Raw genomic sequence first — 27,988 nt, 5'->3', positions numbered from 1 at the left:
AGGCACAGAGCACCTTATAGATCTGTAGGTACCTGTTAGTCTATAAGGTACCACCAGTCTCTGTGTCAATTATATTTGTTTTGAACACTACCACTAGAACTGGATCGGTTCCGGCACAGTAGAATTCTAGTTCTGTGGTTCTTAAACCTGTCCTTGGGGACAGTCGGGTTTTCAAGATATCCGAAATGAATATGCACGAAGCAGATTTGCATGTAACAGCGGTGACAGGCATGCAAATCTGCCTCGTGCATATTCATTACGGATCTCTTGAAAACCCGACTGGCTGGGGGTCCTAGGTCTCTACCGGGTGTGGTTTGAGACACCGCCCTGCTGCCTCTGCGCTCGGTTACCCTTTTGCATTCGCTGCCTGACCTGCCCTGAACCTTCCAGCTCCGATTTCTCTCTATGTTTTGCTCTGCATTGACATGCGCCTTCTCCCGCAGGAATATTCAAGGGGACAGATTTATGCTGTCGGGAGCACGACCACTGCGCGGAGAGGCTGACTTCCTTCGAATACAACTATGGAGTACGTAACTACAGGCTGCACACCATCTCTCACTGTGACTGTGACTACAGGTGAGTCATCGAACATGCGTACACATATCGCACGCACACACGTGCGCGCAGGTCCCCCTGAAGGCGGGCGATGTGTATTTTGGCAATTAGCTACAACTCTCGCTGTAAGGAGCAGGACAGGGGAATGCTAGAAAATGCGCCGACGCTCTCGGAGCAATTGATGGACACTAAGAACCTAAGAATAGCCTTACTGGGTCAGACCAATGGTCCATCAAGCCCAGTAGCCCGTCCTCACGGTGGCCAATCCAAGTCACTTGTACCTGGCCAAAACCCAAAGAGTAGCAGCATTCCAGCATCTCAAAGAATAGCAAGATTCCGGAACCCCAATGAGAGCAACATTCCAGAGCTGAGATTGTGATGTCATAATGCCTCATTCCACAGTACCTCAGAGCCAGCCTCAGCAGTGATGTCACAATGGCTTAATTGTCCTAGACTTGGCTCATGTAAGAACATAAGAAAAGCTTTACTGGTTCAGATCAATGGTCCATCAAGCCCAGCAGCCCATTCTCACGGTGGCCAATCCAGGCTACTAGTACCTGGCCAAAACCCAAAGAGTAGCAACATTCCAGCATCTCAAAGAATAGCAAGATTCCGGAACCCAAAAGAGTTCCTGTGCTCTAATTCAGAGCAGATATAAAATCCTCTCTGCCTCTAAGTGCTAGAATATCAGGGCTTTAGCAGGTCAGAACTGAGCCATTTTCCAAACATTTTATGGGAAGATTTTGCAGTGGTTACTTGAATTCACACCCCAAATCTTTCAACATTAAAAAAAAGAGCCTGCCGCTGTGATTTCAAAATTTTCGGTGGCCATATTGCTCCTTTGGCCCGTGTGGGTCCGCTAGTTGTGATTACGAAGCCGCATCTGATTTCCCAGAACCAAACCCCCACCCTCAGAGTTACTCAGAGAATTCTATCGATCGACTGCACTGGAAAATCTCACCGTTTCTAAAATGGTTTGCATTTGTCCCCCCCAGGTTTAAGAAGTGCCTTCATGATGTGAACGATACAATCTCTACCTTTGTGGGGATCACCTTCTTTAACCTTTTGGAGGCGCCTTGCTTGGAACTAGAGGAAAAAGAAGAATGCATGGAATGGAACTGGTGGGGGACGTAAGTAACGGAAGGATGCGGGGTGGCTCCGGTGGGGAGTGGGAGTAATGGGGCTATGGGGTGGTTCTGATGGGGAGGGTGCACAGTGGAAGGGTGTGGGGTGGCCCTTGTAGGATTATGCCCAGTGGTGTAGCGAAGGTGAGTGACGCCCCTCTCTGCCCTCTTCTCCACCCCATGCTCCTTCCCCCCTCCCCCCCCCCCCCGCCGCATGAGAGCCTCCCTTTCCTTCCCCTGTACGTCTTTCGTCTTTCTGGAACGAGCAGCATTGCAAACTTCCTGCATGCGCTGTGTCCGCTTTCCCTCTGACGTCACTTCTTAGGCGCGGGACCTGGAAGTGATGTCGGAGAGAGCCGGCCCCCCCCCCCCCCCCCGATGCGGACAGCAAGTTCACACTGGGAAAATTTGAAAGAAGTACGAGGGAAGGGGCGCACGCGTGTGGGAGGGGGGTTCGGGAAGGAGTGGGAGGGGGATGGAGAAGAGGACAGATGCCCGCACTCCCACCAAGACGGCGCCCAGGAAGGCGTAAAAAGGTAAAAAGTGGCCTTTGTGGGAAGGGTGTGGTATGGCGTGGCACTGGTGGACAGGGAAATAATGGAAGGGTGTGGCGTGGCACAGGTGAAAGGCTATCACATGGGCATGGAGCGACAATTTCGGGACGGTGTCATTTATTTAAAAATTTATATAAAAAAATTAGCTGCATACATATTAAACGAATGCTAAGCATGTTTCAACAGAACAAACACAGGAAGATGTTAACAGACAGAATCATTTTCAAAATCTTCTTTAAATTCATCCAGGATGGAGACACAAAATCCCTCCCAAAAGCCATTAGCATGCACCGGAAGGCATTAACAGAGAAGAGCAAGGACAAATAATTGCGTCTTCCACGTTTTCTTGCAATTCATCCTCCCATCACAGAATCGCAGAATACCGGGCAGCGCGTTCCAGAGCTTGGCGCCGGCCACGGACAGCATTGTTGCCCCGATCTTAACATCGTACCCTCCAAACTCAGTTTCATACTATTTTCTGATCTCAAACATTTTCTGGGTTGGTGGATTTCAAAAAGCCCCTCTAGTACCATTGGAGAAACGTGATACAGAATTTGAGGTAACCGATGCAATTTATATGAGTCATTCTTGAAACCCCGGTAATCAGTCTTGCGGCAGAGTTAATTAACATCTGCAGTGCCCCCATCTTCACTTTAGTAACTCCCAAATAAAGAGAATTGCAGTAGTCCATTCTACTTAGTATTACTGTTTGCACCACACGACGGAAATTACACCCCTCTGCTCCCCACCCCGCCTCCCCATTCTAAGCATAGCCTCCTATTCTACCCATCCTCTCACACAGAAGCAGCCTCCCCAGTTTTGGATCCCCCCTCCCATGTACCCTCGGGTCTAACCTTCGAAGACCTGGTGGCCTAATGGTGAGATCAGAGCGGGCGCAGTCCCAAGTCACTCCCTGCCCATCCTGTCTCGGCTTCAGACTAGCTGCTGCGAACTTCAGTGGCAGCCTCATGAGGCTACTGCCAGAGTTTGCGGCAGCCATTTTGGAAAGCCAAGCCGAGCTTTGGCTGCTGTCCTGCGTCATGGAGGCTACCTTTTCTCCCACTCGCCTTGCCCAGTTGGGCTCTGTGGTGCGGCTGCAACTCGAATACTGTGTGCAGTTCTGGTGGCTGTATCTCAAAAAAGATACAGCGGAATTAGAGAAGGTACAGAGAAGGGTGACGAAAATGATAAATGGTTTAGGACGACTTCCCTATGAGGAAAGGCTAAAGCAGCTAGGGCTCTTCAGCTTGGAGAAGAGACGGCTCAGGGGTGATATGATAGAGGTCTATAAAATACTGAGTGGAGTGGAAATAGGTAGATGTGAATTGCTTGTTCGCTCTTTCCAAAAATACTAGGACTAGGGGACATGCGATGAAGCTACTAAGTAGTAGATTTAAAACAAACTGTAGAACAGATTTCTTCACACAATGTGTAATTAAACTCTGGAATTCATTGCTGGAAAATAATGGTGAAATCAGTTAGCTTAGCGGGGTTTAAAAAAGGTTTGACTAATTTCCTAAAAGAGAAATCCTTAGGTCATGTATATGTCAAGTTAGGATAAAAATATGTAAGCTTGTACTGAAATTATGGCAAATCCAGTGCAAATCGTAATCTGTTAACTTTATTTTATGTATGTTTAACCTGTAATCCGTTCTGAGCTCTTTGGGGATGGGATAGAAAACAAATTAATTACAAAAAAATAAATTATTGAGATGGCTTTGGGAAATCCACTGCTTATTCCTAGGAGAAGCAGTATAAAATCTGTTTTATCACTTGGGCTCTAGCTAAGTACTTGGGACCTGGGTTGGAAATAGGATACTGGACTTGACGGAGCTTTTGGTCTGTCCCAGTGTGGCAGTTCTTATGTTCATTCACCCCTCCCACTTTTTTATTATTATTTATTTATTTTGATATTGGCCGACTTTCCATTTTCCAAATTAATGACCACATGCTAACGTTGCCATTAGTGCAGCGGTCTCAAACACGCGGCCCACGGGCCACATGTGGCTCTCCAAGTTTTATTTGTGGCCCGCGGTCTGGACTGGATCATTCCCTTCCTTTTGGAGCAGCAGCGGGGTCTGGCCGGTTCATTTCGTTCAAAGCCGCGGGTTGGCGGCTCCTTGCGCTATTCATTCCTGCATCGGAAGCCTCTCTGACATCACAACATCAGAGAGGCTTCAGACGCAGGCGCGGATTTCGCAAGGAGCCGCCACCCGACATAATTTGAGGTTGAGGGGTGGTAGATTCAGGGGCAATGTTAGGAAATTCTACTTTACGGAGAGGGTGGTGGATGCCTGGAATGCGCTCCCGAGAGAGGTGGTGGAGAGTAAAACTGTGACTGAGTTCAAAGAAGCGTGGGATGAACACAGAAGATTTAGAATCAGAAAATAATATTAAATATTGAACTAGGCCAGTTACTGGGCAGACTTGCACGGTCTGTGTCTGTATATGGCCGTTTGGTGGAGGATGGGCTGGGGAGGGCTTCAATGGCTGGGAGGGTGTAGATGGGCTGGAGTAAGTCTTAACAGAGATTTTGGCAGTTGGAACTCAAGCACAGTACCGGGTAAAGCTTTGGATTCTCGCCCAGAAATAGCTAAGAAGAAAAAAAAAAAAAAAATTTTAATTGAATCAGGTTGGGCAGACTGGATGGACCATTCGGGTCTTTATCTGCCGTCATCTACTATGTTACTATGTTACTATGTTACTATGTTACCCGCGGCTTTGAATAGAATGAGCTGGCCAGACACGCTGCTGCTCCAGTGGCGTACCAAGGGGGGGGCGGTCCGCACAGCTGGTCACCCTCCACTGTTCTTCCTAGAGTGCGGCTCGTGGCTCGTCTAGAGCAGGGGTGCCCAACTTCTTCCCTTCCCTTCTCACCGCTGCCATCGGGGAACAGGCCGGCACCATGCTCTTTGATCTCCCTGTTTCTCTCGCCACCCGACCTTAATTCTGACATCGAGAGAACGTTCTGGCTAGCCAATCGCTGCCTGGCTGCCCGGAACGTCCTTTCCGACGTTAGAATTGACGTTGGGCGGCGAGAGTTGGTCAGCTCCGTGGAGATCTCGGCCTGTTCCCGATGGCGCCAGCAGCAGCAGCTTATTCCCCGGCGGTGGTGGCATGGGGGAGGGCAGGAAGGAAGAAAGAAAGAAGGGGGGGCAGGGAGCCAGAAGGAAAAAAGAAAGAAGGGGGGGGACAGGGAGCCAGAAGGAAAAAAGAAAGAAGGGGGGGACAAGGAGCCAGAAACAAAGCAAAAAATGGGACAAGGAATCGGAGAAAGACAGACATAGAAAAAGAAAGAAAAAGTTGGGGGAGGGAATGAGGTCTGGAGGAGAGGAAGCATACAGGAGGCTGAAAGAAGAGAAATATTGGATGCACAGTCAGAAGAATAAAGTGCAACCAGAGACTGATGAAATTACCAAACAAAGGTAGGAAAATGATTTTATTTTCAATTTAGTGATTGAAATGTGCCAGTTTTGAGAAAGAAAAGATATTAAACTTTAAATGTGAGTGCTGCAGAAAAAATAGAGCACTTGGAGGGACACAGAAAAAATAGTTAATGTCTTATTAAAGAAATGACAATTTTGCATAAGGTAAAACTGTTAAAGGAAAGTTTTATAAACTATAAAGAGTTTAACCTCATGCAAAATTGTCATTTCTTTAATAAGACATTAACTATTTTTTTCTGCGGCCCTCCAAGTACCGACAAATCCAAAATGTGGCCCCGCGAAGGGTTTGAGTTGGAGACCACTGCATTAGTGCATTCCCATTTACAAAAACTTGGCGTCAGCACTTACTGATACCTATTTTGTAAGCAGTTAAGACTGATGTGCTAATCAGTTAGTATGCGGTAATGCAGAAGAACATAAGAGTTGCCAAACTGGGACAGACTGAAAGTCCATCAAGCCCAGTATCCTGTTGCCAACAGTGGCCAACCCAAGCTTCAAGTACCTGACAAGATCCCGTGGAGTGGAACAGATTTTATCCTGCTTATCCTAGGAATAAGCAGTGGATTTCCCCATGTCTATCTTAGCTAAGTCTAATAGAAACATAGAAACATAGAACATAGAAAGATGACGGCAGAAAAGGGCTATAGCCCATCAAGTCTGCCCACTCTACTGTCCCACCCCATTAAGTCAGAGTGCTGCTCGACCCACGTAGAGATCCCATGTGGATGTCCCATTTATTCTTAAAGTCGAGCACGCTAGTGGCCTTGATCACCTGCATCGGTAGTTTGTTCCAGTGATCCACCACCCTTTCTGTAAAGAAGTACTTCCTGGTGTCACCACCAAATCTCCCTCCTCTGAGTTTGAGCGGGTGCCCCCTTGTGACTGAAGGTCCCTTAGGAAAGAATATGTCGTTTTCCACCTCGACACGACCTGTGACGTACTTAACTGTCTCAATCATGTCACCCCTCTCCCTGCGCTCCTCTAGAGAGTAGAGCTGCAACTTGCCCAGTCTTTCCTCGTATGAGAGACCCTTGAGTCTGGAGACCATCCTAGTGGCCATTCGCTGGACTGACTCAGCTCAAAGTACATCTTTACGGTAATGTGGCCTCCAGAATTGCACACAGTACTCCAGATGAGGTCTCACCATGGTTCTGTACAGTGGCATTATGACTTCAGGTTTACGGCTTACGAAGCTTCTATTGATACATCCCATCATCCGCCTTGCCTTGGATGAGGCCTTCTCTACTTGTTTGGCAGCCTTCATGTCTGCACTGATGATTACTCCCAAGTCCCGTTCTTCTGAGGTCGTAGCTAGCGTTTCTCCATTCAAGGTGTATGTTCTGCATGGATTTCTGCTGCCGAGATGCATCACCTTACACTTCTTTGCGTTGAAGCCCAGCTGCCATGTTGAGGACCAGTTTTCCAACTTGATCAGATCCTGCGCCATACCATCCGTGAGATCGCTTTCACCTACTATATTACACAGTTTGGTGTCGTTGGCAAACAGCGCTACGTTTCCCTGAAGCCCTCGGGTCAAGTCCCTTATGAATATGTTAAAAAGGGATGGTCCCAGGACTGAGCCCTGCGGCACTCCACTAGTCACCTCCGATGTCTTAGAGAGGGTGCCATTGACCACCACCCTCTGAAGTCTTCCACTCAGTCAATCATTGACCCATGCCGTTAGTTTCTCACCTAGCCCCATCGATTTCATCTTGTTTAATAGTCTACGGTGTGGGACACTGTCAAACGCTTTACTGAAATCCAAGTACACTATGTCCAGAGACTCTCCCGAGTCTAGCTTTCCTGTCACCCAGTCAAAGAAGCTGATAAGATTGGATTGGCATGACCTGCCCCTAGTGAATCCATGTTGACAGGGATCCCTCAGATTCCCCTCATCCAATATCGTGTCTAATTTCCCTTTAAGTAGAGTTTCCATGAGTTTACACACTATTGATGTGAGACTTACTGGTCTGTAATTTGCAGCCTCTGCTCTGCAACCCTTTTTGTGCAGAGGAACAACATTGGCAGTTTTCCAGTCCAGGGGGACTCTCCCCGTACTTAGGGAGATATTGAAGAGTATTGCTAATGGTTCCGCCAAAACATCGCATAGCTCTCTGAGCACTCTTGGGTGCAGATTGTCCGGTCCCATGGCTTTGTTCACCTTGAGTCTTGACAGTTCTTGGTAAACATCAGCTGGTGTGAACTCAAACTTCTGAAATGGGTCATCCATGCTTTGCTTTGCATCCAGCCGAGGCCCGTGCCCTGGTGCCTCGCAGGTAAAGACTGAACAGAAGTAATCATTCAGTAGTTTGGCTTTATCGGAGTCAGTTTCCACATAATTCCCGTCTGGCGTTCTAAGGCGTACTATCCCGTTTGTGTTCTTTTTCCTGTCGCTAATGTATCTGAAGAAGGATTTGTCCCCTTTCTTGATGTTCTTCGCTAGAGTTTCTTCCATACGAAGTTTGGCCTCCCTGACTGCTGTTTTGACCGCTGCAGACTTTGTCCTGTATTCAATGTTTGCTTCTTTTTCCCCTATGCGTTTGTATGATAGAAATGCTCTTTTCTTCTCCTTGACAAGGTATGATACCTCATCTGTGAACCATTGGGGTTTCCTTTTTCTTTGTTGTTTGGTTACCGATTTTATGTAGCGGATAGTTGCCTCACGAAGGATCGATTTCAAGGTTGACCACATAGCTTCCACATTATCAGTTACTTCTTGAACCTGCAGGGTCTGGTAGACGAAATCTCCCATGCGTGCGAAGTCAGTGCCCCTGAAATTGAGTACCCTTGTTTTTGTTTGTGATCTAGGGAAGCCTTTCTTAAGGCTAAACCATACCATGTTATGGTCACTGGTGGCTAGCGTCTCTCCCACCGAGACATCCGAGACGCTTTCCCCATTCGTAGGTCCAGGATGGCCTGGGCCCTAGTGGGCTCTAGTACCATTTGTTTGAGCCGCACTCCCTTCATGGATGTTAATATCCTCCTGCTGTCACAAGTTGTCGCTGATAGTGTGTTCCAGTCTACATCAGGCATGTTGAAGTCTCCTAATAGAACAGCCTCCCCCTGTAAGGTGATATTCTCAATGTCTTCAATTAATTCTGCGTCCTTTTCCTCTGATTGTCTCGGAGGTCTGTATACCACACCAAGGTACAGGCATTTTTCTCCACCTCTGGCCAAGTTTACCCAGATGGATTCCCCAGTATACTTGACATCTGTGATCCTGGTTGTCTTAATGTTCTCTTTGATATAAAGTGTTACCCCACCACCTAACTTACCCTCTCTATCTTGTCTAATCAGGTTGTATCCTGGTATAGTTATATCCCACCCATGAGAGTCTGTGAACCATGTTTCGGATATTGCTACTATGTCTATGTCCGCATTAACTATTTCTGTTTCTAGTTCTAGAAATTTATTCCCTAGGCTGTGTGCGTTAACATACATAGCTCTCCACTCTTTCTGTTTGCTAAGCTCCTGTTGTGAGCCACCCATTTGAGTCGAATTGTCTCCTAGCGACCTAGAAGCGTAATGTTGGTTCGTTACATCAAGATTGTTACTTACTGCTCCGGTGTAAAAGTGGGTACCCACCCCCGACTTACCTAGTTTAAAGCCCTTCGAAGTAGGCGGGCTAGTCTGTGTCCGAAGACATTCTTACCTCTGTTGGTCAGGTGGAGTCCGTCTGGTCCCTGTAGTGTCGCTCCGTGATTCAGGAATCCGAAGTTCATCTCCTGGCACCATCGTTGTAGCCACTCATTCGTCTTCAGGATGCGTTTGTCCCTGTCCCTTCCTCTGCTCCTAACAGGAAGAATGGAAGAGAATACTACCTGTGCTCCTATCTGCTTCAGCCTCTTTCCCAGAGCTCCGAAGTCTCTCGCTATGTCCTCCAGGGTGTTCTTGGCAGTGTCATTCGTTCCGACGTGGATAAGCAGCATGGGGAAGTGGTCCTGGGGCCTGAGAAGTCTATCGAGACAGGTGGACTTTTGCGCTTGGACTTTTGTGTTAGGAAATTATCCCAACCTTTTTTTTTTAAACCCTGCTAAGCTAACTGCTTTCACCATTCTCCAGCAATTAATTACAGAAGCACTAACTGACTAGCGCAGAAAAGCCCCCTCTTTCTTGTAATGCCAGAGATTATCGGACACAATTTAAACTACAGGGGTTCCTGAAGAAGGGGTGGGGGGTTCCCCCCGAAACCAAGATCAGTAGAGCCAGCCTGCTCGATATTTTTTGAACGCTCCACTTTATCAAAAAGCTAAGTTGGAGGTTTTTTTCTCTAGTCTGAGCGCGTCTGCCTTTTTAATTTGAGTCAGCGTTTTCGTCTGGGGGAAAGTATATTTGTTTGCTTTCTCGCATTCACTATTCATTATTTGGTTTACTTATTTTGGGGCCCTTCTACTAAGGCGCGCTAACCGGTTTTATGCCCGCTAAAGAGTACCGCTCTAAATGCTAGGGCATCCATTATATTCTGTGGGCGCCCTGGCATTTAGCATGCACTGATCTTTCGTGCCCCTTAATAAAAGGACCCCTTAATTTATTAATTACACACAAGTTAGTTCAGTGATGGTGTGTAGAGATAGAGGGCAAAAGGAAGCCATGGGAGGGTCTAAGCTATTTCTGAACAATAGAGCAGCACCTGTTTGATGTTTTGCTCTCAATAGCTTAAGACTCCACACTGAGAATGCACTTTTTTTTCTTGAACATTTATTATCCAGATTTGCCTCATCTTTCCCTCAGAGACAACAGTGCTGAAGAAATTATTTGGGGGCTCTGTGCCCGGTTTAGGCAACAGCCATAATGTGGCCCTTGAAAATAGAAGTTTGTCCACCCCTTAGGACAGTGTCTCGCAAACTTTCCGGCCAGCTGCCCACTAAATCCAGAGCCCTGGCCGGAAGGCACCCGGAAGTGCACGGAGGCCCATCTGGGTTCAGTGGAGGGGTCTGGGAGGTGCGGGGAGAGGAGAGACCATCTGTGGCCATCTGCGTCGGCTGACTTCCTCCAGGACGTGCCTCTCGCTGTCCTGTAGGCAGTCAGCCGGCGTGGATGACTCTTCTCCTCGCCAGTGTGTCACGGCACACCTGAAATCTCAGGAGGTGAACTGGTGTGCCGCAACGCACAGTTTGCCACACACTGCCTTAGGCAGAAGTAGAAACCTCTGAAGGTGGGAGAAGACTGGGAAAGCGCCTCGGAGATGCCCAGCAGTGAATCTCCTGTTCTGCCAGAACATCCAGCAGATCTGAGGAGAGAGGGAGGGAGGGGGGGAGGGGAAAGGCATTAGGGAGTTTGCAGAATTAGGAATTCCTTAGAGCGATGACGGAAATCCGTGAAGGATCTCCTGAGCCCGCAGCGCCAATCAGCAGTCCAGCACCTCTCCAGATTCTCACAAGACTCAAGCTTTGAACTCGAATAACCTTGAGGGGGGGCGGGACCAAGTTCAAGTCTGGGGTCTGTGACTCACTTTCTCCACCCCTAGTAGTGAAAGCTGTGAGCAGCTCATTGAGATTGTTGGCATGTGGCCCAAGAGCGGCTTTTGCCAGCTTTTCACCCCTTTTGCTTTTCAGATTAAGGGCTTTTCCCTTGCTGGGAAACGCTTTCGCCTGTTGGGGGCGTGGTGCTTGTGACTCCAACTTCTACTTTAAGCTTAGTTTTTAAAAAAATGTTTACTTTGATACCAGCTTTTCTCTCTTGGTTTATTTTCTTACTTGTATGTTGCTTAGTGATCCTTTGTCTTTTTTGTTGACGGGCAGACGCCAGAGGGTGGTGGTTAATGGAATTCGCTCCGAGGAGGGAAAGGTGAGTTGCGGAGTCCCTCAGGGATCGGTGCTGGGGCTGATCGAGCAACATTGCCAAAGGGTTAGAAGGAAAAGTTTGACTTTTTGCGGATGATACCAACATTTGTAACAGAGTAGACTCCAAGGAGGGAGTGGAAAACATGAAAAAGGATCTGCAAAAGTTAGAAGAATGGTCTAATGCCTGGCAACTAAAATTCAATGCAAAGAAACATAGAAACATAGAAACATAGAAGATGACGGCAGAAAAGGGCTACAGCCCATCAAGTCTGCCCACTCTGCTTACCCACCCCCTGTCTATGCCCTAATGACCCAATTTCCTTATCTTGACCCTCGTAGGGATCCCACATGGGTATCCCATTTATTCTTAAAGTCTGGCACGCTGTCTGCCTCGATCACCTGCACTGGAAGCTTGTTCCAATGATCAACCACTCTCTCTGTGAAGAAATACTTTCTGGTGTCGCCATGAAATTTTCCGCCCCTGAGTTTGAGCGGGTGCCCTCTTGTGGCCGAGGGTCCCTTGAGAAAGAAAATATCATCTTCCACTTCGACACGTCCCGTGAGATACTTAAATGTTTCGATCATGTCTCCCCTCTTCCTACGTTCCTCAAGAGTGTAGAGCTGCAATTTGTTCAGTCTCTCTTCGTACGAGAGACCCTTGAGCCCCGAGATCATCCTGGTGGCCGTCCGTTGAACCGATTCAATTCTGCGCACATCTTTACTGTAATGTGGCCTCCAGAATTGCACACAGTACTCCAGATGAGGTCTCACCATGGCCCTGTACAACGGCATTATGACTTCAGGCTTTCGGCTGACGAAACTTCTATTGATACAACCCAATATCTGCCTTGCCTTAGATGAAGCCTTCTCCACTTGATTGGCAGTTTTCATGTCTGCACTGATGATTACTCCTAAATCTCGTTCTGCTGAAGTCCTAGTTAAAGTTTCTTCGTTCAAGAAGTACGTCCTGCATGGATTTCCGCTTCCGAGGTGCATGACCTTACATTTCTTAGCATTAGCCTAGTTGCCAGGTTGAGGACCAACTTTCCAATGTAAGCAGGTCCTGCGCCATATAATTCTGTAAACTGCATTCACTTGCTATATTACATAGTTTGGCGTCATCGGCGAATAGTGTTATTTTACCTTGAAGCCCTTGAGTCAGATCCCCTATGAATATGCAGAGTAATGCATTTGGGGATTAATAATCGGCAGGAACCGGATATGCTGGGAGGAGAGAAGCTGATATGCACGGATGGGGAGAGGGACCTTGGGGTGATGTCAAATATTTACGAATGCGGAACAGCCAATGATGAAGGTTACCACGTAATTCTCCCCGCAAACGGTAAAGCGGCGGAGTGGTGGGACTGAGGCTTCCACATACAGTTATTGAAGAATTTTTTAAGAGGTTTTGAATATCTAGTCCTTGCTTGGTGGTATACGTTTTAAGGTAGGCGCAATTCTGTAATGGGATTGGCATGTAATAGGCGCCTATCATTTTTAGGCAACCATTACAGAATCTAGCCCAAAATGACGAAGCTAGGGTTACAAGGGTTACAAGATTTTTTGTGGGAAGAGAACGCGCGGTCCTGTCGCTCCCGGGTCTGCCCCATTCTACTCCGGCCCCACCCTGTTCGACCCACAGCCCCGCCTCGTCCCGTCCCCCACACAAACATCGTCTCTTTGGGCTGCATCTGGAGGGCATCTGCTCGTGCACGGGTGCGACACGGAGGCATCGCAGGCATGCGTGTAACATCCGTGTGTTGCAGACGTCCTCTAGACGCGGCCCTGAGCTCAAAGCGTTTCAAAACCCGGACAAGATGCCGAGGTTTGAAAAGCCGTCCAGACGCCCGGACAGTTCTCTGAAAAGAGGACACGTCCGGGTAAATCCAGACGAAGCCTATAAATAGGAATATAAGCAGAGCCTTACTGGATCAATGGTCCATCTAGCCCAGTAGCCCGTTCTCATGGTGGCCAAACCAGGTCCCAAAGAGTAGCAACGTTCCAGCATCTCAAAGAATAGCAAGATTCCGGAACCCCAATGAGAGCAACATTCCAGAACTGAGATTGTGATGTCATAATGCTTCATTCCACAGTGCCTCAGAGCCAACCTCATCAGTGATGTCACAGTGGCTTGATTGCTCTATACTTGGCACATATAAGAGCCAGTAGCCCGTTCTCACAGTGGCCAATCCAGGTCACTAGTACCTGGCCAAAACCCAAAGAGTAGCAACATTCCAGCATCTCAAAGAAGAGCAAGATTCCGGAACCCCAATGAGAGCAACATTCCAGAGCTGAGATTGTGATGTCATAATGTCTCATTCCACAGTACCTCAGCACCAACTTCATTATTGATGTTACAGTGGCTTGATTGTCCTATACTTGGCACACATAAAAGCATAAGAACAGCTATACTGGGTCAGACAACAGTCCATCTAGCCCAGTAGCCCGTCCTCATGGTAGCCACTCCAGGTCCCTAGTACCTGGCAAAAACCCAAAGAGTAACAACATTCCATTCTACCGATCCAGGATAAGCAGTGGCTTCCCCCATGTTTGGCCCATTCGCTCCGAACATCACAGACACAATGGCTATATCCCAGATTGTACCTTTTTTCTGGATGTGGAGGGTTAAACGGGCCAAGTAAGAGAGAAAGGGAACCTGAATATTTGCTACAACAGTTTGTGTACATCTGACTCATCTCTTGCACAGTAGTTAAACTGGGTGTAGAGACACCATTTGCTTATGTTGAACATGTCCAAGCACCTGATTGGCTTGTGACACATCTGGTCAGTCAGGTTTTCAGGATATTCACAATATATATGCACGAGGCAGATTTGCATGCATCACCTCCCATAATTACAGTGACTGTCCTTGGTGGTCTTCTGGAGCCAAATTTAACCAGCGGTGAAGCCATTGTCCCTACAGCGAATTCTCTTGCTCAGTCCTCGCCTCCTCACATTACCTTTAACCCAGGGCCGAAATGCATTCTCTTCTGCCAGAAATGTCTCCTGGAGCTACTCTGCTCTCTGCTTCCAAATTCACTTCAGGCAAATCTTTCCTCCTTTGATTCTCCACCTCCTCCTAATTCACACTGACCCCGAGAGCCTTATCTCTAGGCCCGCTCCATTATCTCAGCCTCCCCTGGCTTTCTGGACCTATTTGGGCTAAATTCAAGGTCTGTACCTTCGTGCTCTGTCTTCTGTGGCCTTCTTCCTGATTGTTTTCCTACATTTTATCTCTCGCTCTCTCTGTTATGTCGCCTTCAGACCCTCAGATTCGCCTACCCTGCTTTGTCTCCTCTTCGCTTGAACTGTGCTCCAGTCTACACTCTATCTCCCGTTTGGATAATTTGAAAAAGCAACTCAGAATTCACCTCTTTTCAGTATCTTCACACGATTCTTTAATTGCCTTTTCTGTTCTGTCTTTCCTTCCATCCCATTTATCTTCATTGCTGTACTGAGTTTGCAAAGGTCTCAGTTGATAATAAGAACATAAGAATTGGCATACCGGGACAGACTGAGGGTCCATCAAGCCTAGCATTCTGTTTTCAACAGAAGCAAACCCAAGTCACAAGTACCTAGTTAGATCCCAAGTAGTAAAACAGATTTTATGCTGCTTATCCTAGGAATAAGCAGTGGATTTCCCCAAGCCATCTCATTAGCGCGCTTGTGTGCCGCGGTCCCTGACAATCAGCAGGCAGCCATCCACCGACCTCCACAATTTAAAGGTACTGTCGGGGGCTGGGATGGAATTTAAAGGTGTCGGATATATATTAGTATACAATTTGGTTCAGAATGGGTTTTTTTCTTGTTTTCCTTCTCTAAATCCGGGGTGCGTCTTATGGTGAGGTGCGTCTTATGGAGTGAAAAATACAGTAAATGTCATCTGCCATTTTGATGCCAAGTCTTCCAAGGTCCTCTTGCAATTTTTCACAGTCCTCTTGCGATTTAACAACTCTGAACAAAATTGTGTCATCAGCAAATTTACCCCCTCTTTTACTAAGGCGTACTAGCTGTTATAGCACGCGTTAAACGCTAAAGCGTCCATAGACTATAATGGACGCGTTAGCAGTTCGTGCACACTAAAATGGCTAGCAGGCCTTAGTAAAAGGGCCCTTTAATTATCTCACTAGTTATTCCCATCTCTAGATCATTGATAAATATGTTAAAAAGCAGTGGTCCCAGCATAGACCCTTGGGGCGCCCCACTATTTACCCTTCTCCATTGAGGATATTGGCTATTTAAACCCACTCTCTGTTTTCTGTCTTTCAACCAGTTCTTAATCCATAATAGGACATTACCTCCTATCCCATAACTTTCTTTTAAGTTCAAAAAAGTTTTGTTATATTTCAAAATATATAGGGTACATGTTCATGGGGATGGGTTACAAACAATAACACTGTGTTATCTAAGATAGAAAGGTATAAGGAATCGTATCAATTTCATCAGAAGTCTTTCATGAGGTACTTTGTCAAATAAGAGCAATAAAATATATACCAGTAACATAAAAAAAAATAATAATTGTAAGTGCTCTGTTCACTTTGAACTCAGAACTTTGAAAGGTCCCCCATTAACGCTACAATCCAAGGGATCTCGGTTTTGTAGCGATTCATTGAAAATGAACATTTTGCGAGGGGATTGTTGTTCTGAGTTTGATTGGCTACACTGCTTGAATGTTTGATGTTTCTGGGAAGGCTTGTCTGCAAAGCTAATGCACAGTATGTGTAGAAATTGCATTAAAAAGAAAATGTACAAATTCACCTTTGTTTGGTAAATTTCTATAATCGGATTAGTCAGTCTTATGAATTCTGTATTTCTGATGTAAAGTTGCTCTGTTTTACAGTTTTCTTCTTATTGTGAACCGCATTGAACTGTGAGGTACTACGATATAAAAATAAAGTTATTATTATTATTATTATGTCTGTCATAATTAGATTGTAAGCTCTTTTGAGCAGGGATTGTGTATTTACATTACATTAGAGGTTCCCCCTTCTGCATCCATTCCTTTCTCTCCTCTCTTCTACCTTCCAAAGAATTTAAATCAATGCTGTCTTATTAAAAATGTTTATTTTATTTTTAATTTTTCCTCTATCTCTACTTTTCACTTCTCTATTGCCCTCCAGGTACTTTAGTTAGATTGTGAGCCTTCGGGACAGTAAGGGAATTTTTCAAGTACTTTTCTTACTTCTAATCTTAATGTATATTTTCTGTAAACCGCTTAGAACCTAACGGATGTAGCGGTATATAAGAAATAAATTACATTACATTTCTATTCCGCCATTACCTTGCGGTTCAAGGCGGATTACAAAAGAGTTAAAAATGGTGGTTACAATGGAAGATCGTTTGTCATTTCTAGAGAGGTAAAGAGTAGGTCATGTAGTTTCTGTGTGGCGGGAAAAGGGAAGGAGTATAGTTTTTATTTCTTTTCTGAACATCTTGTAGTTTGGGGTCTGAACATCTTTAGAACAGTGGTCTCAAACACGCGGCCCGGGGAGCCACATGCGGCCCGTCAGGTACTATTTTGAGGCCCTCGGTATGTTTATCATAATCACAAAAGTAAAATAAAACAGTTTCTTGATCATTTGTGTCTTTAGCTATAAATTACAAAATTATTATTAAGACTTAGCCAAAAGGAAAGATTTATAAACTATGAAGAGTTTTGCCTCATGCAAAATTGTCAATTCTTTAATAACACATGAACTATTTTTTTCTGAGGCCTTCCAAGTACCTACAAATCCAAAATGTGGCCCTGCAAAGGGTTTTAGTTTGAGACCACTGCTTTAGAAATAATAAATAGTAATAGTAAATTTTGCTGTCATTTATTGGGGGGTTTCCTACCTTTTTGATAAAATATTTCACTTCTCACCAACAGGTGCAATAAATATGGTCCTGTCCCTATTGCCTCCATCAAGCAACAAGGAATCTACAACTACACACATCCCTTTTCTGATAAGTTGGATGAGAGATACCAACCCAACAGAATTGACCCCAATCCACCTGTGGGGGGCAGCACCACTATCACTTCCCTGGGCACAGAGTCTGTGGAGGCGCTCTCTTCTGATCTGGAAGCCGAGAGGCCGAGGCCAAAGAAGATGAGAAAAAATCAGAAGTTACTGCGGGAAACAGGTGGGAGTACTTCTGAGGAGACCAAACTGGTCTCCAGAGAGGGGAAAAAAGATCATACAGCTGGAACGGAGCCAAGCCTGCCAACCACCATGGTGCCTAAAATCAAGACGGACGCCCCGGCCGTCTCTCAGCCTGAAGCACCTGGATCCCCAGAGCCCAAGGTCCTTTCCAACCATTTGGATGAACTGCACCCTCTAACAGAAAAGCCTCCTCCTTCGAAGAAGCCCCAGAGCTCGATGCCCGAGAACAAGAAAACTCCGAGCAGTGGGAGCAGCCTCAGTACTGGCAAGCGAGACCTTCAGGATTCTGCGGTGGCAGGTCTGGATCATCCAACTACGGGTCAAGGAGAAGACGGATTCCCTCCGCCTCCAGAGGCACCACTAACCTTTACCGAGAACAAAGTCTTAGTAAACGTAAAAAGCGACCCTATCGGAAACACCTCTAACAGGAACCATCCTTCACCTCACAAAGACAAGGTCAGCCAGCACTGTAAGTACCAAGACCTCAGGGGATCTGTCTTATGAGCTGTGACTGTGGCATGATGTGTTGGTGGGTGCTGGCAGAGGAAAGGATATTGGGCTCGATTCTATTAAAATGCCCCTGTGGTTAAGCACCTGAAGGGTACCTATTCTCTTTCTTTCTCTCCACTTGGCCTTCTGAGTGTTCTTTAACGGTCTGTCTCCCTTCATTTGACTGTCTCTGTCTGGTGTTTCTCATTGTCTCAAGCTATCTCCAAGAGCTGCGGATGCTACCGGCGTCTTGATCAATGTGAATATAAGATTGCTCCGAATGAGATGAAATTTCAGCTGCATAATCCAGATCAGACAACGCTTTTCCACTGCAATTGCACCCGGAGGTAAGGGAGATCACAGAAACGACATCTCCACCACCCTAAGCAGTGACCCCCCAAAAGACCTCTGAACCTGAGCTCCAGCACCTCAATCTTACCTGATGCTCTCCCTAGCACTGGAAGCCCAAACAAGTATTCTGCACCGCCTAATACCCCATGCTGACTTCCCTAATGAGAACCATAAGAACTGTTATACTGGATGAGGCCAAAGGTCCATCAAGCTCAGTATCCTGCTTCCCAAAATGACTAGTCCCGGTCACAAGTATCTGGCAGAATCCCAAAGAGTAGCAAAGATTCCAGAACCTCAAAATGTAGCAAGATTTCAGAACCTCAAAGAGTAACAAATATTTCAGAACCTCAAAATATAGCAAAGATTCCACAACCTCAAAATGTAGCAAGATTCCAGAACCCCAAAGAGTAGCAAAGATTCCAGAACCTCAAAATGTAGCAAGATTTCAGAACCTCAAAGAATAACAAATATTTCAGAACCCCAAAGAATAGCAAAGGCTCCAAATCTCAAAATGTAGCAAAGATTCCAGAACCTCAAAATGTATCAAGAGTCCAGAACCCCAAAAAGTAGCAAAGATTCCAGAACCTCAAAATGTATCAAAGGCTCCGGAACCTCAAAATGTTGCAAAGATTCCAGAACCTCAAAATGTAGCAAGATTTCAGAACCCGAAAGAGTAACAAAGATTTCAGAACCTCAAAGAGTAGCAAAGGCTCCGGAACCTCAAAATGTAGCAAAGATTCAAGAACCTCAAAATGTAGTAAGATTCCAGAACCCCAAAAAGCAGCAAAGATTCCAGAACCTCAAAATGTAGCAAAGATTCTGGAATCCAAAAGAGTTGCAAGATTTCATGCTACCAATCCTAGGGATTAACTGTGGCTTTCCCCAGGTCTGTCTTAAATCATCTGAATATGTGACCCTGGGCAAGTCACTTAACACCCAATTGCCCCTGGTACATTAGTCAGATTGTGAGCCCACCAGGACAGATAGGGAGAAGTACTTGAGAACCTGAATGTAGTAATGGTTTGTGGACTTTTCCTCCAGTTACTTTGTGAAACCCTTCTTAAACCCAACTCCTGCTTTTATTACACCCTCCAGTAATGAGTTCCAAGGATTAATGTGTTAATTATCTTCTCTCATAATGGCACCTCTTTATAAAGGAGGGCTAGTAAAATGAGGCTGAGCCAGTGACTGTTTGTACTAAGACATTTTAAGGCTCTCGGACAGATTATGTCTGACCGTCGAGTATGACTTTATTGTCATTAACAGTGATAACAAAAATAACATTATTCCTTGTTGACTCCTTCCCTTGCCCACAAATTGGCCACCCAAATTGTTAGCCAGACATTTGGTCCTAGTTCACTTATATAGCGCTAAAAGGCATACACAGTGCTGTACATTTTTATGTGTAATAGACGGCCCCTGCTCAGAAGAGCTTATAACCTAACTTGGACAGACAGACCTGACATATAGGGTTAAGGATGCAGAACCCAAGGTGAGAGGAGTTAGGAGTCGAAAGCAAGAGGGCCTGGAACACTCACCTTTGACCCTTCTTTTCACCACTGATCCTTGCTCTTGGCCTCTGCTAACCTCTCCATCATCCACTGTTCACCTTTCTAACTGGTGGGGCCCGCAGAGGGTGAACCTGCCTATGTGACGGGTTTTACTATTATCTTGGACAGGCTGGCAAAGTTCCTGAGACGGACGAAAGGACCCAATGAGGTGGAGGATGTCCTTTCCGACTTCGTCTCCCCGTCCTGCTTTACGCTGGAGCCTCTGGTCACATGCAAGAAAGAGCAGGAGACCGGGATGAGGTAGGTGGATGAGAAAACCGTAGAGCAAGTCCATCCTAGGAGAACCAGCTTTTGTTCCTCTAATTCACTCTAAGTAAAAGGCGCTTAGAACGGTGTGTCACAAACTGTGGGCCGCGGCAGATTGCAGGCGTGATGTGAGGCACTGGCTGACTGCTTACAGGACGTGTCGCTCGCGGCGAGAGGCACGTCCTGTAGGAGAGTCGGCCAGAGCTGGCGCTGCTCCTCCTTGCCAGCGCCTCGTCTCCTTCTCCCGCACCTCCCCTCCGGCAGCGATAGGAGGCTTGGAACCGAAGCTGGAGGGCATCTGCCCATGCACGGACGTCAACGTGATGATGATAATAACTTTAATACCGCCATATCACAAGCAGTTCAAAGTGGTTTACAGAAGAAGAGACTGTAGACAGACAGCGATGTTACAAAAAAGACTTTCAAATTGCATTAGCATGTTAAGAGCAGTCGAGATTTATCCAGAAGCATTTCAAAGATACAAGAAGACAGGAAAGGAGTCAGAGGAATTTATCTAAGAGATAGGTTTTCATTGACTTCCTTAAGGTTTGGTAGGAGGGTGCATTTGAAATGAAGGTGGTTAGACATTTATTCCACTTGCCTGCTTGGAATGACAGAGATCTGTCAAGGAATCGCTTATAGATACAGCCCTTCAGGGAGGGGAAGGCAAACAGATAGGCATTACGTGTGCAAGTGTTGCCTGGAAATACAAAACGGTGCGACAGGTAGATTGGGGATGAACCTGTTATGGTTTTGAAGCAGAGGCAGGCAAACTAGAGAGTTGCGCGGGGACAGAAATCCCACCCATCCCCACCCGTCCCCGCCAGGATCCTCTCCATCCCCACCCGTCCCCGCCAGGATCCTCTCCATCCCCACCCGTCCCCGCCAGGATCCTCTCCATCCCCACCCGTCCCCGCCAGGATCCTCTCCATCCCCACCCGTCCCCGCCAGGATCCTCTCCATCTCCACCTGTCCCCACCAGGATCCTCTCCATCCCCACCCGTCCCCGCCAGGATCCTCTCCATCCCCACCCGTCCCCGCCAGGATCCTCTCCATCTCCACCTGTCCCCGTTAAGATCCTCTCTGTCCCCACCCGTCCCCAACAGGATCCTCTCCATCCCCACCCGTCCCCGCCAGGATCCTCTCCATCTCCACCTGTCCCCACCAGGATCCTCTCCATCCCCACCCGTCCCCGCCAGGATCCTCTCCATCCCCACCCGTCCCCGCCAGGATCCTCTCCATCTCCACCCGTCCCCGCCAGGATCCTCTCCATCCCCACCCGTCCCCGCCAGGATCCTCTCCATCCCCACCCGTCCCCGCCAGGATCCTCTCCATCCCCACCCGTCCCCGCCAGGATCCTCTCCCTCCCCACCCGTCCCCGCCAGGATCCTCTCCATCCCCACCCGTCCCCGCCAGGATCCTCTCCATCTCCACCTGTCCCCGTTAAGATCCTCTCTGTCCCCACCCGTCCCCACCAGGATCCTCTCCATCTCCACCTGTCCCCGTTAAGATCCTCTCCATCCCCACCCGTCCCCGCCAGGATCCTCTCCATCCCCACCCGTCCCCGCCAGGATCCTCTCCATCCCCACCTGTCCCCATTAAGATCCTCTCTGTCCCCACCCGTCCCCGCCAGGATCCTCTCCATCCCCACCCGTCCCCGCCAGGATCCTCTCCATCTCCACCTGTCCCCGTTAAGATCCTCTCTGTCCCCACCCGTCCCCACCAGGATCCTCTCCATCCCCACCCGTCCCCGCCAGGATCCTCTCCATCCCCACCCGTCCCCGCCAGGATCCTCTCCATCCCCACCCGTCCCCGCCAGGATCCTCTCCATCCCCACCCGTCCCCGCCAGGATCCTCTCCATCCCCACCCGTCCCCGCCAGGATCCTCTCCATCCCCACCCGTCCCCGCCAGGATCCTCTCCATCCCCACCCGTCCCCGCCAGGATCCTCTCCATCTCCACCTGTCCCCGTTAAGATCCTCTCTGTCCCCACCCGTCCCCACCAGGATCCTCTCCATCTCCACCTGTCCCCGTTAAGATCCTCTCCATCCCCACCCGTCCCCGCCAGGATCCTCTCCATCCCCACCCGTCCCCGCCAGGATCCTCTCCATCCCCACCTGTCCCCATTAAGATCCTCTCTGTCCCCACCCGTCCCCACCAGGATCCTCTCCATCTCCACCCGTCCCCGTTAAGATCCTCTCTGTCCCCACCCGTCCCCGCAAGGAATTACCTTCATCCCCGCCTGTCCCCATAAAAAGCAGCAATTTCTTCTGACAGGATCATCAATTCCACAGTTTCTTTTGTGTTTGTGCTGCTGTTTTCCTTGTGGAATCTCTTTGGTGGAGCCCTTTTTTTGTTTCCTGTTCAGGTAATTAACTTATAAACCCCCTCTTTTACTAAGGCTGACGTGTCCATTATATTATATGGACGAACCCTGCTTCCAAAGCCTTCCATCCCTGTGGGAGTCCTGTTGGCTAGAGGGGGGTCCCCGTGGGAGTCCCGTAGACCAGAGGGGGGTCCTCATGGGAGTCCTGTGGGTTAGGGGGGATTCCCACGGGACCCCTGCAGGACCCACAGGATTCCCGCGATCCCCATTCCCGTGCAGACCTCTACTTTGAACTTTACACCCCTGGCTGAATTATTGACATCTCGTCCTCGCGCCTCCTTTGTTGAGCAGAGAGGATGTCACATCTCTTATGTCGTCTGCCTTGGGCTTTTATCTTGGAAAAAAAAGGTGGGTTGTGAATTGATTGGAATCGCACAAATAAAACCGCTTTCTTTTTTTTTCTGTAGCTGTACCACTGTTCCCACGGCTGTCCTCGCCAAAGCCAGACACTTGCGGCGCGCCATGAAGCTGCTTCAGAAGAACGAATCCCTCCGAGCTCCCAGCAAGGTGAAGCGCCAGGACCGTAACCCCCTGAAACTTTACGATACATGTTTGCAGAGACTTGGAGCATCCCTAGCACAGCAGGAGAAACTACGGACACCTCCACACTGAAACCGGCATGCTCAAGGCGTGCCGTAATACTGTGCATACATGTAGGCCCCGCTCGCGCAGATGTGTCTGTATGTATTCCTCATGTGAGCGGCCACATGAACACATATGTATATTTAAGATGTGTAGGGGCCTGCGACCCTGTTGTCATTTTCACCGGTAGCATTTGAGCATTAGAAAGGTTTCCCCCCTGAGGCAGCAGAAGCGAATTTGAAGTAGCAGCCATTGATTTTCACGTAGACGCCTGTTGTGAGGTATAGCAGTGACGACGCCCTGCATAGAAAGACTAGTATTAGTAGCGGGCTCTTACCGGCGTTGGACTTCTTTGATTCTATACACACCGGAAGTTGAAAAGTTCCAGCAAAGATTGAAATGTCCTTCTCACCGCATGGATATTGGAGGATTATGGACATCTTTTGAAGGATAAGTGAATGTCGTGTGTCACTATTTAATTTGCTTTTGAATCAAAGTTTAAAAAAAGATGTTCTTTTGAATACAAGGATAACTATAAGCGTGGGAGGGTGTGGAATTTATGGCCTGTGATGTCTTTGTCCCTACCCAAGTTACCAAATATACTTTGAAGGATTCTTGGTGTTAGGGTATTCTGAGGTCTTCACACATTTTTCAAATATATTTTTTCACTCTTTACTCAATGTAAAAAGTTGTTTGGATCATCTAGGTATATTTGTTATGCTGAATTGCGTACGACCTGACAGGTGTGTGCAGATGGGTTACTGAACTCCTTTGCCTGTCTTTCGCTGTACTGTAGTTAGTGTAGTGGAGGGACGCGGAGCAGCTAAGGATGGGATCGGCCGGGCTTGTGAAGGCCAGATACGAGGCCCAGAAGTACTGGACGAATGTCTACCAAGGTCACCTCTCCCTTTGTTCCGAAAGCCAAGTCTCTCCTGCCTCCTGAGGGTGCTATGTTGTCTTTTTATTGAAGGGGACGCCCAGGGAGGGACTTCTGGGCCTACAGTCTCCTGTCTCTCATTTTTCAGTGAGGTAACTGTTAGATAAATAACTTATTGAAGGACTAACTAGATAAAATGTTATATTTTTCTTACGGATGAAATAATTCTGATTTTTTTTTTTTTTTTTTTTTAACATAAAAGCACTTGTCTGAAAATTAAAACTTTCAGCAGAAAACTTGAAATAAATAAAAGATTAATCTTCTTCTTGAGGTCTGATTTATTGATCCGGTTCTGTCCTTTGCACATATCCATCCATCCATATGGTTTTCAGGAGATCCAGAATGAATATGCACAGAATCTTTTCACTCCTATTCATAGGCCTTTCCCCTCTAATCTTATCATCTTCACCATTCAATGTTTCTTTCCTGGGGTGCTTATGCTGGAGGTATTGGAATAACTCTCCGCTATTTCAGTGTCCCATTATCTTCTGTCTGCCTATCCCTTAGGACTTAACTCGGTTCATTTAATTCAGAGGTTCTCAACACAAGGTATGTGTACTCCAGGGTATGCAGCACGGCGCTGTAAGTCTCCCACCCTCCTGCCGTCACATATCTCCCTTTTGCCACCATCGTCTTTTCTCCCCAACTCTCTCGGACTAGCAGAGGCAGCTCACTGTGCTTTTAACTTCCCCACACAGTTGCCGATAACATTACTTTAGTGATTCCATCAGGCAGCCTTGGGGGCCTTTGCCAGGCTGGCCCGCCAATAATGCAACTTCCTCTTTCCTCGTAGGCGACTGGTCTAGCAAAGGCCCCGAGGCAGCCTGATGGAATTGCTAAAGTAATGCTAACAGCAGCTGTGAACTGCTGAGAGGGCAGGGGTTAGCAACCTGTGATTCGCAAGCCACATGTGGGTCTTCTTACATGTGGCTGCAGATCTCCAGGCCCCGATCCTTTATCTCTCAACCTTCCCACCCCCGCCCGCATCTACTGAGGTACCTGATGGTCTAGCAGGGGTCTTTGTGGCCAGAGCACAGCCCTCTCACTCCTGCCTTCTAAAATAGCTGCTGAGATCTCGCGCAGCTCCTCACGACATTTCCTGCAGTACCGCAAGCTGCCGCGAGACATTGTGGCAGCCATTTTAGAAGGCAGCCACAAAGAGGCGGGAGCGAGAGGGCTGCATTCCTTCCTCAAAGATTCCCGCTTGACCACAAGATACCTTAGTAGGCCCGGGGGGGGGGGGAGGGAATTGTGGGGTTGGGAGGGAGATTAAAGATTTGGGGCCTGGAGAGGGGAGAGAACCTTGTCTATGGGTTGGGGAGGGGCAGGGGAGAGATAAGAGGTGCAGAGACCTGCAAGGGGTTGGAGGGGAGAGAAACTACACTTTGTGGCTCTGTAAATCTTGGGTCAAACATTTTGGATAAATTGGCTCTTTGCTGTAAAAAGGTTGCCGACCACTGTGCTAGGGGGAGGAGAGATACTGCTGGACATGGGGAAGGGAGAGGGAGAGGTGTTGCTGGACAGGGGAGGAGGAAAGGGAGAAGAGGTACTGCTGAACCTGGTAGGAGGGGAAGGGAGTGGAAAGGTGCGGCTCAACTTGAAGGAAAAGGAGAGGGGATGGAGGAAAGAGATGCTGCATGCTGCTTGCTGAAAACCTGAAGAGAGGGAGGGAAGGAAAAATTTTGCAGGAGGGCTGAGAGTAGTGAAAGGGGGAGAAGTGGACATCAAGTGGACGGGAGGGTAAGATGGTGTAAGGGGAGAGAGCATATTAGTTGGGAGGGGTTGGGGGAAGGAAGGAAGGAAATGTTTTGGAGGGTAGTAAGGAGGGATGTCATACTCAAGGGAAGGGGCAAAGAAAGAGAAAGCATATCAGGAGGCAGAAAGTGTTCTTATGGAGAGGGAGAGATGGTTGGAGAGGGCAGAAAGGAAAGAAGGAGAGATGTCATACTCAGGGGAAGGGGGAGAGGATAGAGAGTGAAAAGTTGGACTTATGGAGGAAGACACAGATATTGGTGGGGGGGGGAGGGAATGAGGTCCAAAGGAGAGAAAGCATGCAGGAGGCAGAGAGGAAGAAATGTTGAACTGGTGGAGAAAAAGGGAGAAATATTGGACTGAGAGAGGGATCAGAAAGAAGGGAGGGGAGTTGTTGAACTGCAGGGGGCAGAAAGGAGGAAGGGAGGGAGTAATCAAGTTTCAAGTTTATTAACAGAATTTGATTAATCGCCTATTATAATCACTAAGCGATGTACATAACAAAAATATAATAAAGTTAAAAAGAGGTTCACAATTTAATAATAAACAATTAACTTAAACAAACATATAATTAGGAAGGGAAGGATAAAAGTTACAATTGTCATTTGGGGTAGAATAGAGGAAATAACATTAGGTAAAGGGACATAATGACTCAGCATTTGTTAACAAGCAGTGTATTAAATGTTAAAGGCATCTCTAAAAAGATAAGATTTAAAAAAATTTTTTAATACTAAAATATCTTTTTCTTGGCGAATATATTGGGGAAGGGCATTCCACCATTGGGGACCTGTCACAGAAAAAATATCAGCCCTTCTTGTACCAATAATTTTCAGGGAAGGAACTGTAAGAAGATTTTGGTTGGCGGAGCGAAGTGGGCGTTGTGAATTATAAGGTATCAGGAGTCTAGAAATGAATTGGGGTTCGTCGCAGGCTAAAGTTTTAAAAATGAGAAGCATTATTTTAAATGTGATTCTATGACCAATAGGTAGCCAATGGGAATCTATTAACAGCGGAGAAACATGATCGTATTTCTTTGCGTTGTATATTAACTTTATTGCGGTGTTTTGAATCAGTTGTAATCTCCTTTTTTCTTTACACTGGGGGGGGAGGAGAGATGACTCAAGAAAGGAAGAGATGTCAGACCCGGAGAAGGGTGATGGAAGGAAGGAGAGAGAGATGTTAAACCAGTGGAAGGGGAGGGAGGAGGGAAGGAGAGAGAGATGCCAGACCATGGAAGGGAAGGAGGGGAGAGAGAGATGTCAGACTGTAGGAAGGAGAGGAGAGAGATTCCAGACTGTGGGAAGGAGAGGAGAGAGATGCCAGACTGTGTGAAGGGAAAAAGGAAGGAGAGAGATGTCAGACCACTGGGAGGAATGAGGGAAGGAAAGATGTCAGACCATGGAAACGGGGAGGGAAGGAGAAAGAGATGCCAGACCATGAGAGAGGAGAGAGATAGGAAGGAAAGGAAAGACATGGTAAAGAAGATTTTGAGAAGAAAGCAGAAAAATGGAAAAAAAGTTGAATGTTAAAAGTTAATGCCAAAAATGGATGCAGGGCAGGAAATGAAGAAGGAGAGAAAAACAGTCAATGGTAAGAAGGCCCTGGAAACACAGGTAAGAGTGTGGAGCAGCATAATAAAAATAAAATGTCTTAAGTCCATTTTGTGCCCACGGTGCTAGTTGTCCAAAGTCGGCAGGATTTCACCAATGAATATGCATGAGATCCATTTGCATGCACTTCTTTCATTGTATGCTAATAGATCTCATGCATATTCATGAGATCTATTTGCATGCCCTGCTTTCATTGTATGCTAATAGATCTCATGCATATTCATTGGGGAAATCCTGAAAACCCGACTGGATTGCGACCCTTGAGGAGGGACTTTGACACCCCTGTCTTAAGGGAAAAACAGGCAGGATAGGTCCACAAGGGTAGGATGCAGTATAAACACAAACCGCTTTGAAGAAGCGATCCCCATTCCTGATGTTTTATCCCCCTCCCCCACTTTCCTTTAATTAATTTGTTTTTAATGATGTAATTATTAACTTTCCCCTCCCCCTTTACTGTCAA

At 47.2% G+C, this 27,988-nt stretch overlaps 1 protein-coding gene across 1 annotated transcript in view; it reads left to right on the top strand.

Moving 5' to 3' along the window:
* The window catches only part of PLA2G3 (phospholipase A2 group III), a 32,056-nt gene extending 7,627 nt beyond the window's left edge, over window positions 1–24,429 (top strand). Inside the window, exons 2-7 of the mRNA XM_033953695.1 lie at window positions 444–576; window positions 1,551–1,685; window positions 17,332–18,074; window positions 18,312–18,441; window positions 20,125–20,256; window positions 23,055–24,429. Of these exons, the coding sequence (XP_033809586.1) occupies window positions 444–576; window positions 1,551–1,685; window positions 17,332–18,074; window positions 18,312–18,441; window positions 20,125–20,256; window positions 23,055–23,259 (1,478 nt within the window). The 3' untranslated portion in view covers window positions 23,260–24,429. The remainder of the gene's footprint in view (window positions 1–443; window positions 577–1,550; window positions 1,686–17,331; window positions 18,075–18,311; window positions 18,442–20,124; window positions 20,257–23,054) is intronic.
* The last annotated feature ends 3,559 nt before the right edge of the window (window positions 24,430–27,988 follow it).

Source organism: Geotrypetes seraphini, chromosome 8 (assembly GCF_902459505.1).
Source record: "Geotrypetes seraphini chromosome 8, aGeoSer1.1, whole genome shotgun sequence".
NCBI classification, from domain to species: domain Eukaryota; kingdom Metazoa; phylum Chordata; class Amphibia; order Gymnophiona; family Dermophiidae; genus Geotrypetes; species Geotrypetes seraphini.
Note: the sequence above shows the minus strand (reverse complement) of the source record. Positions and strands in the feature narration are given on the sequence as shown.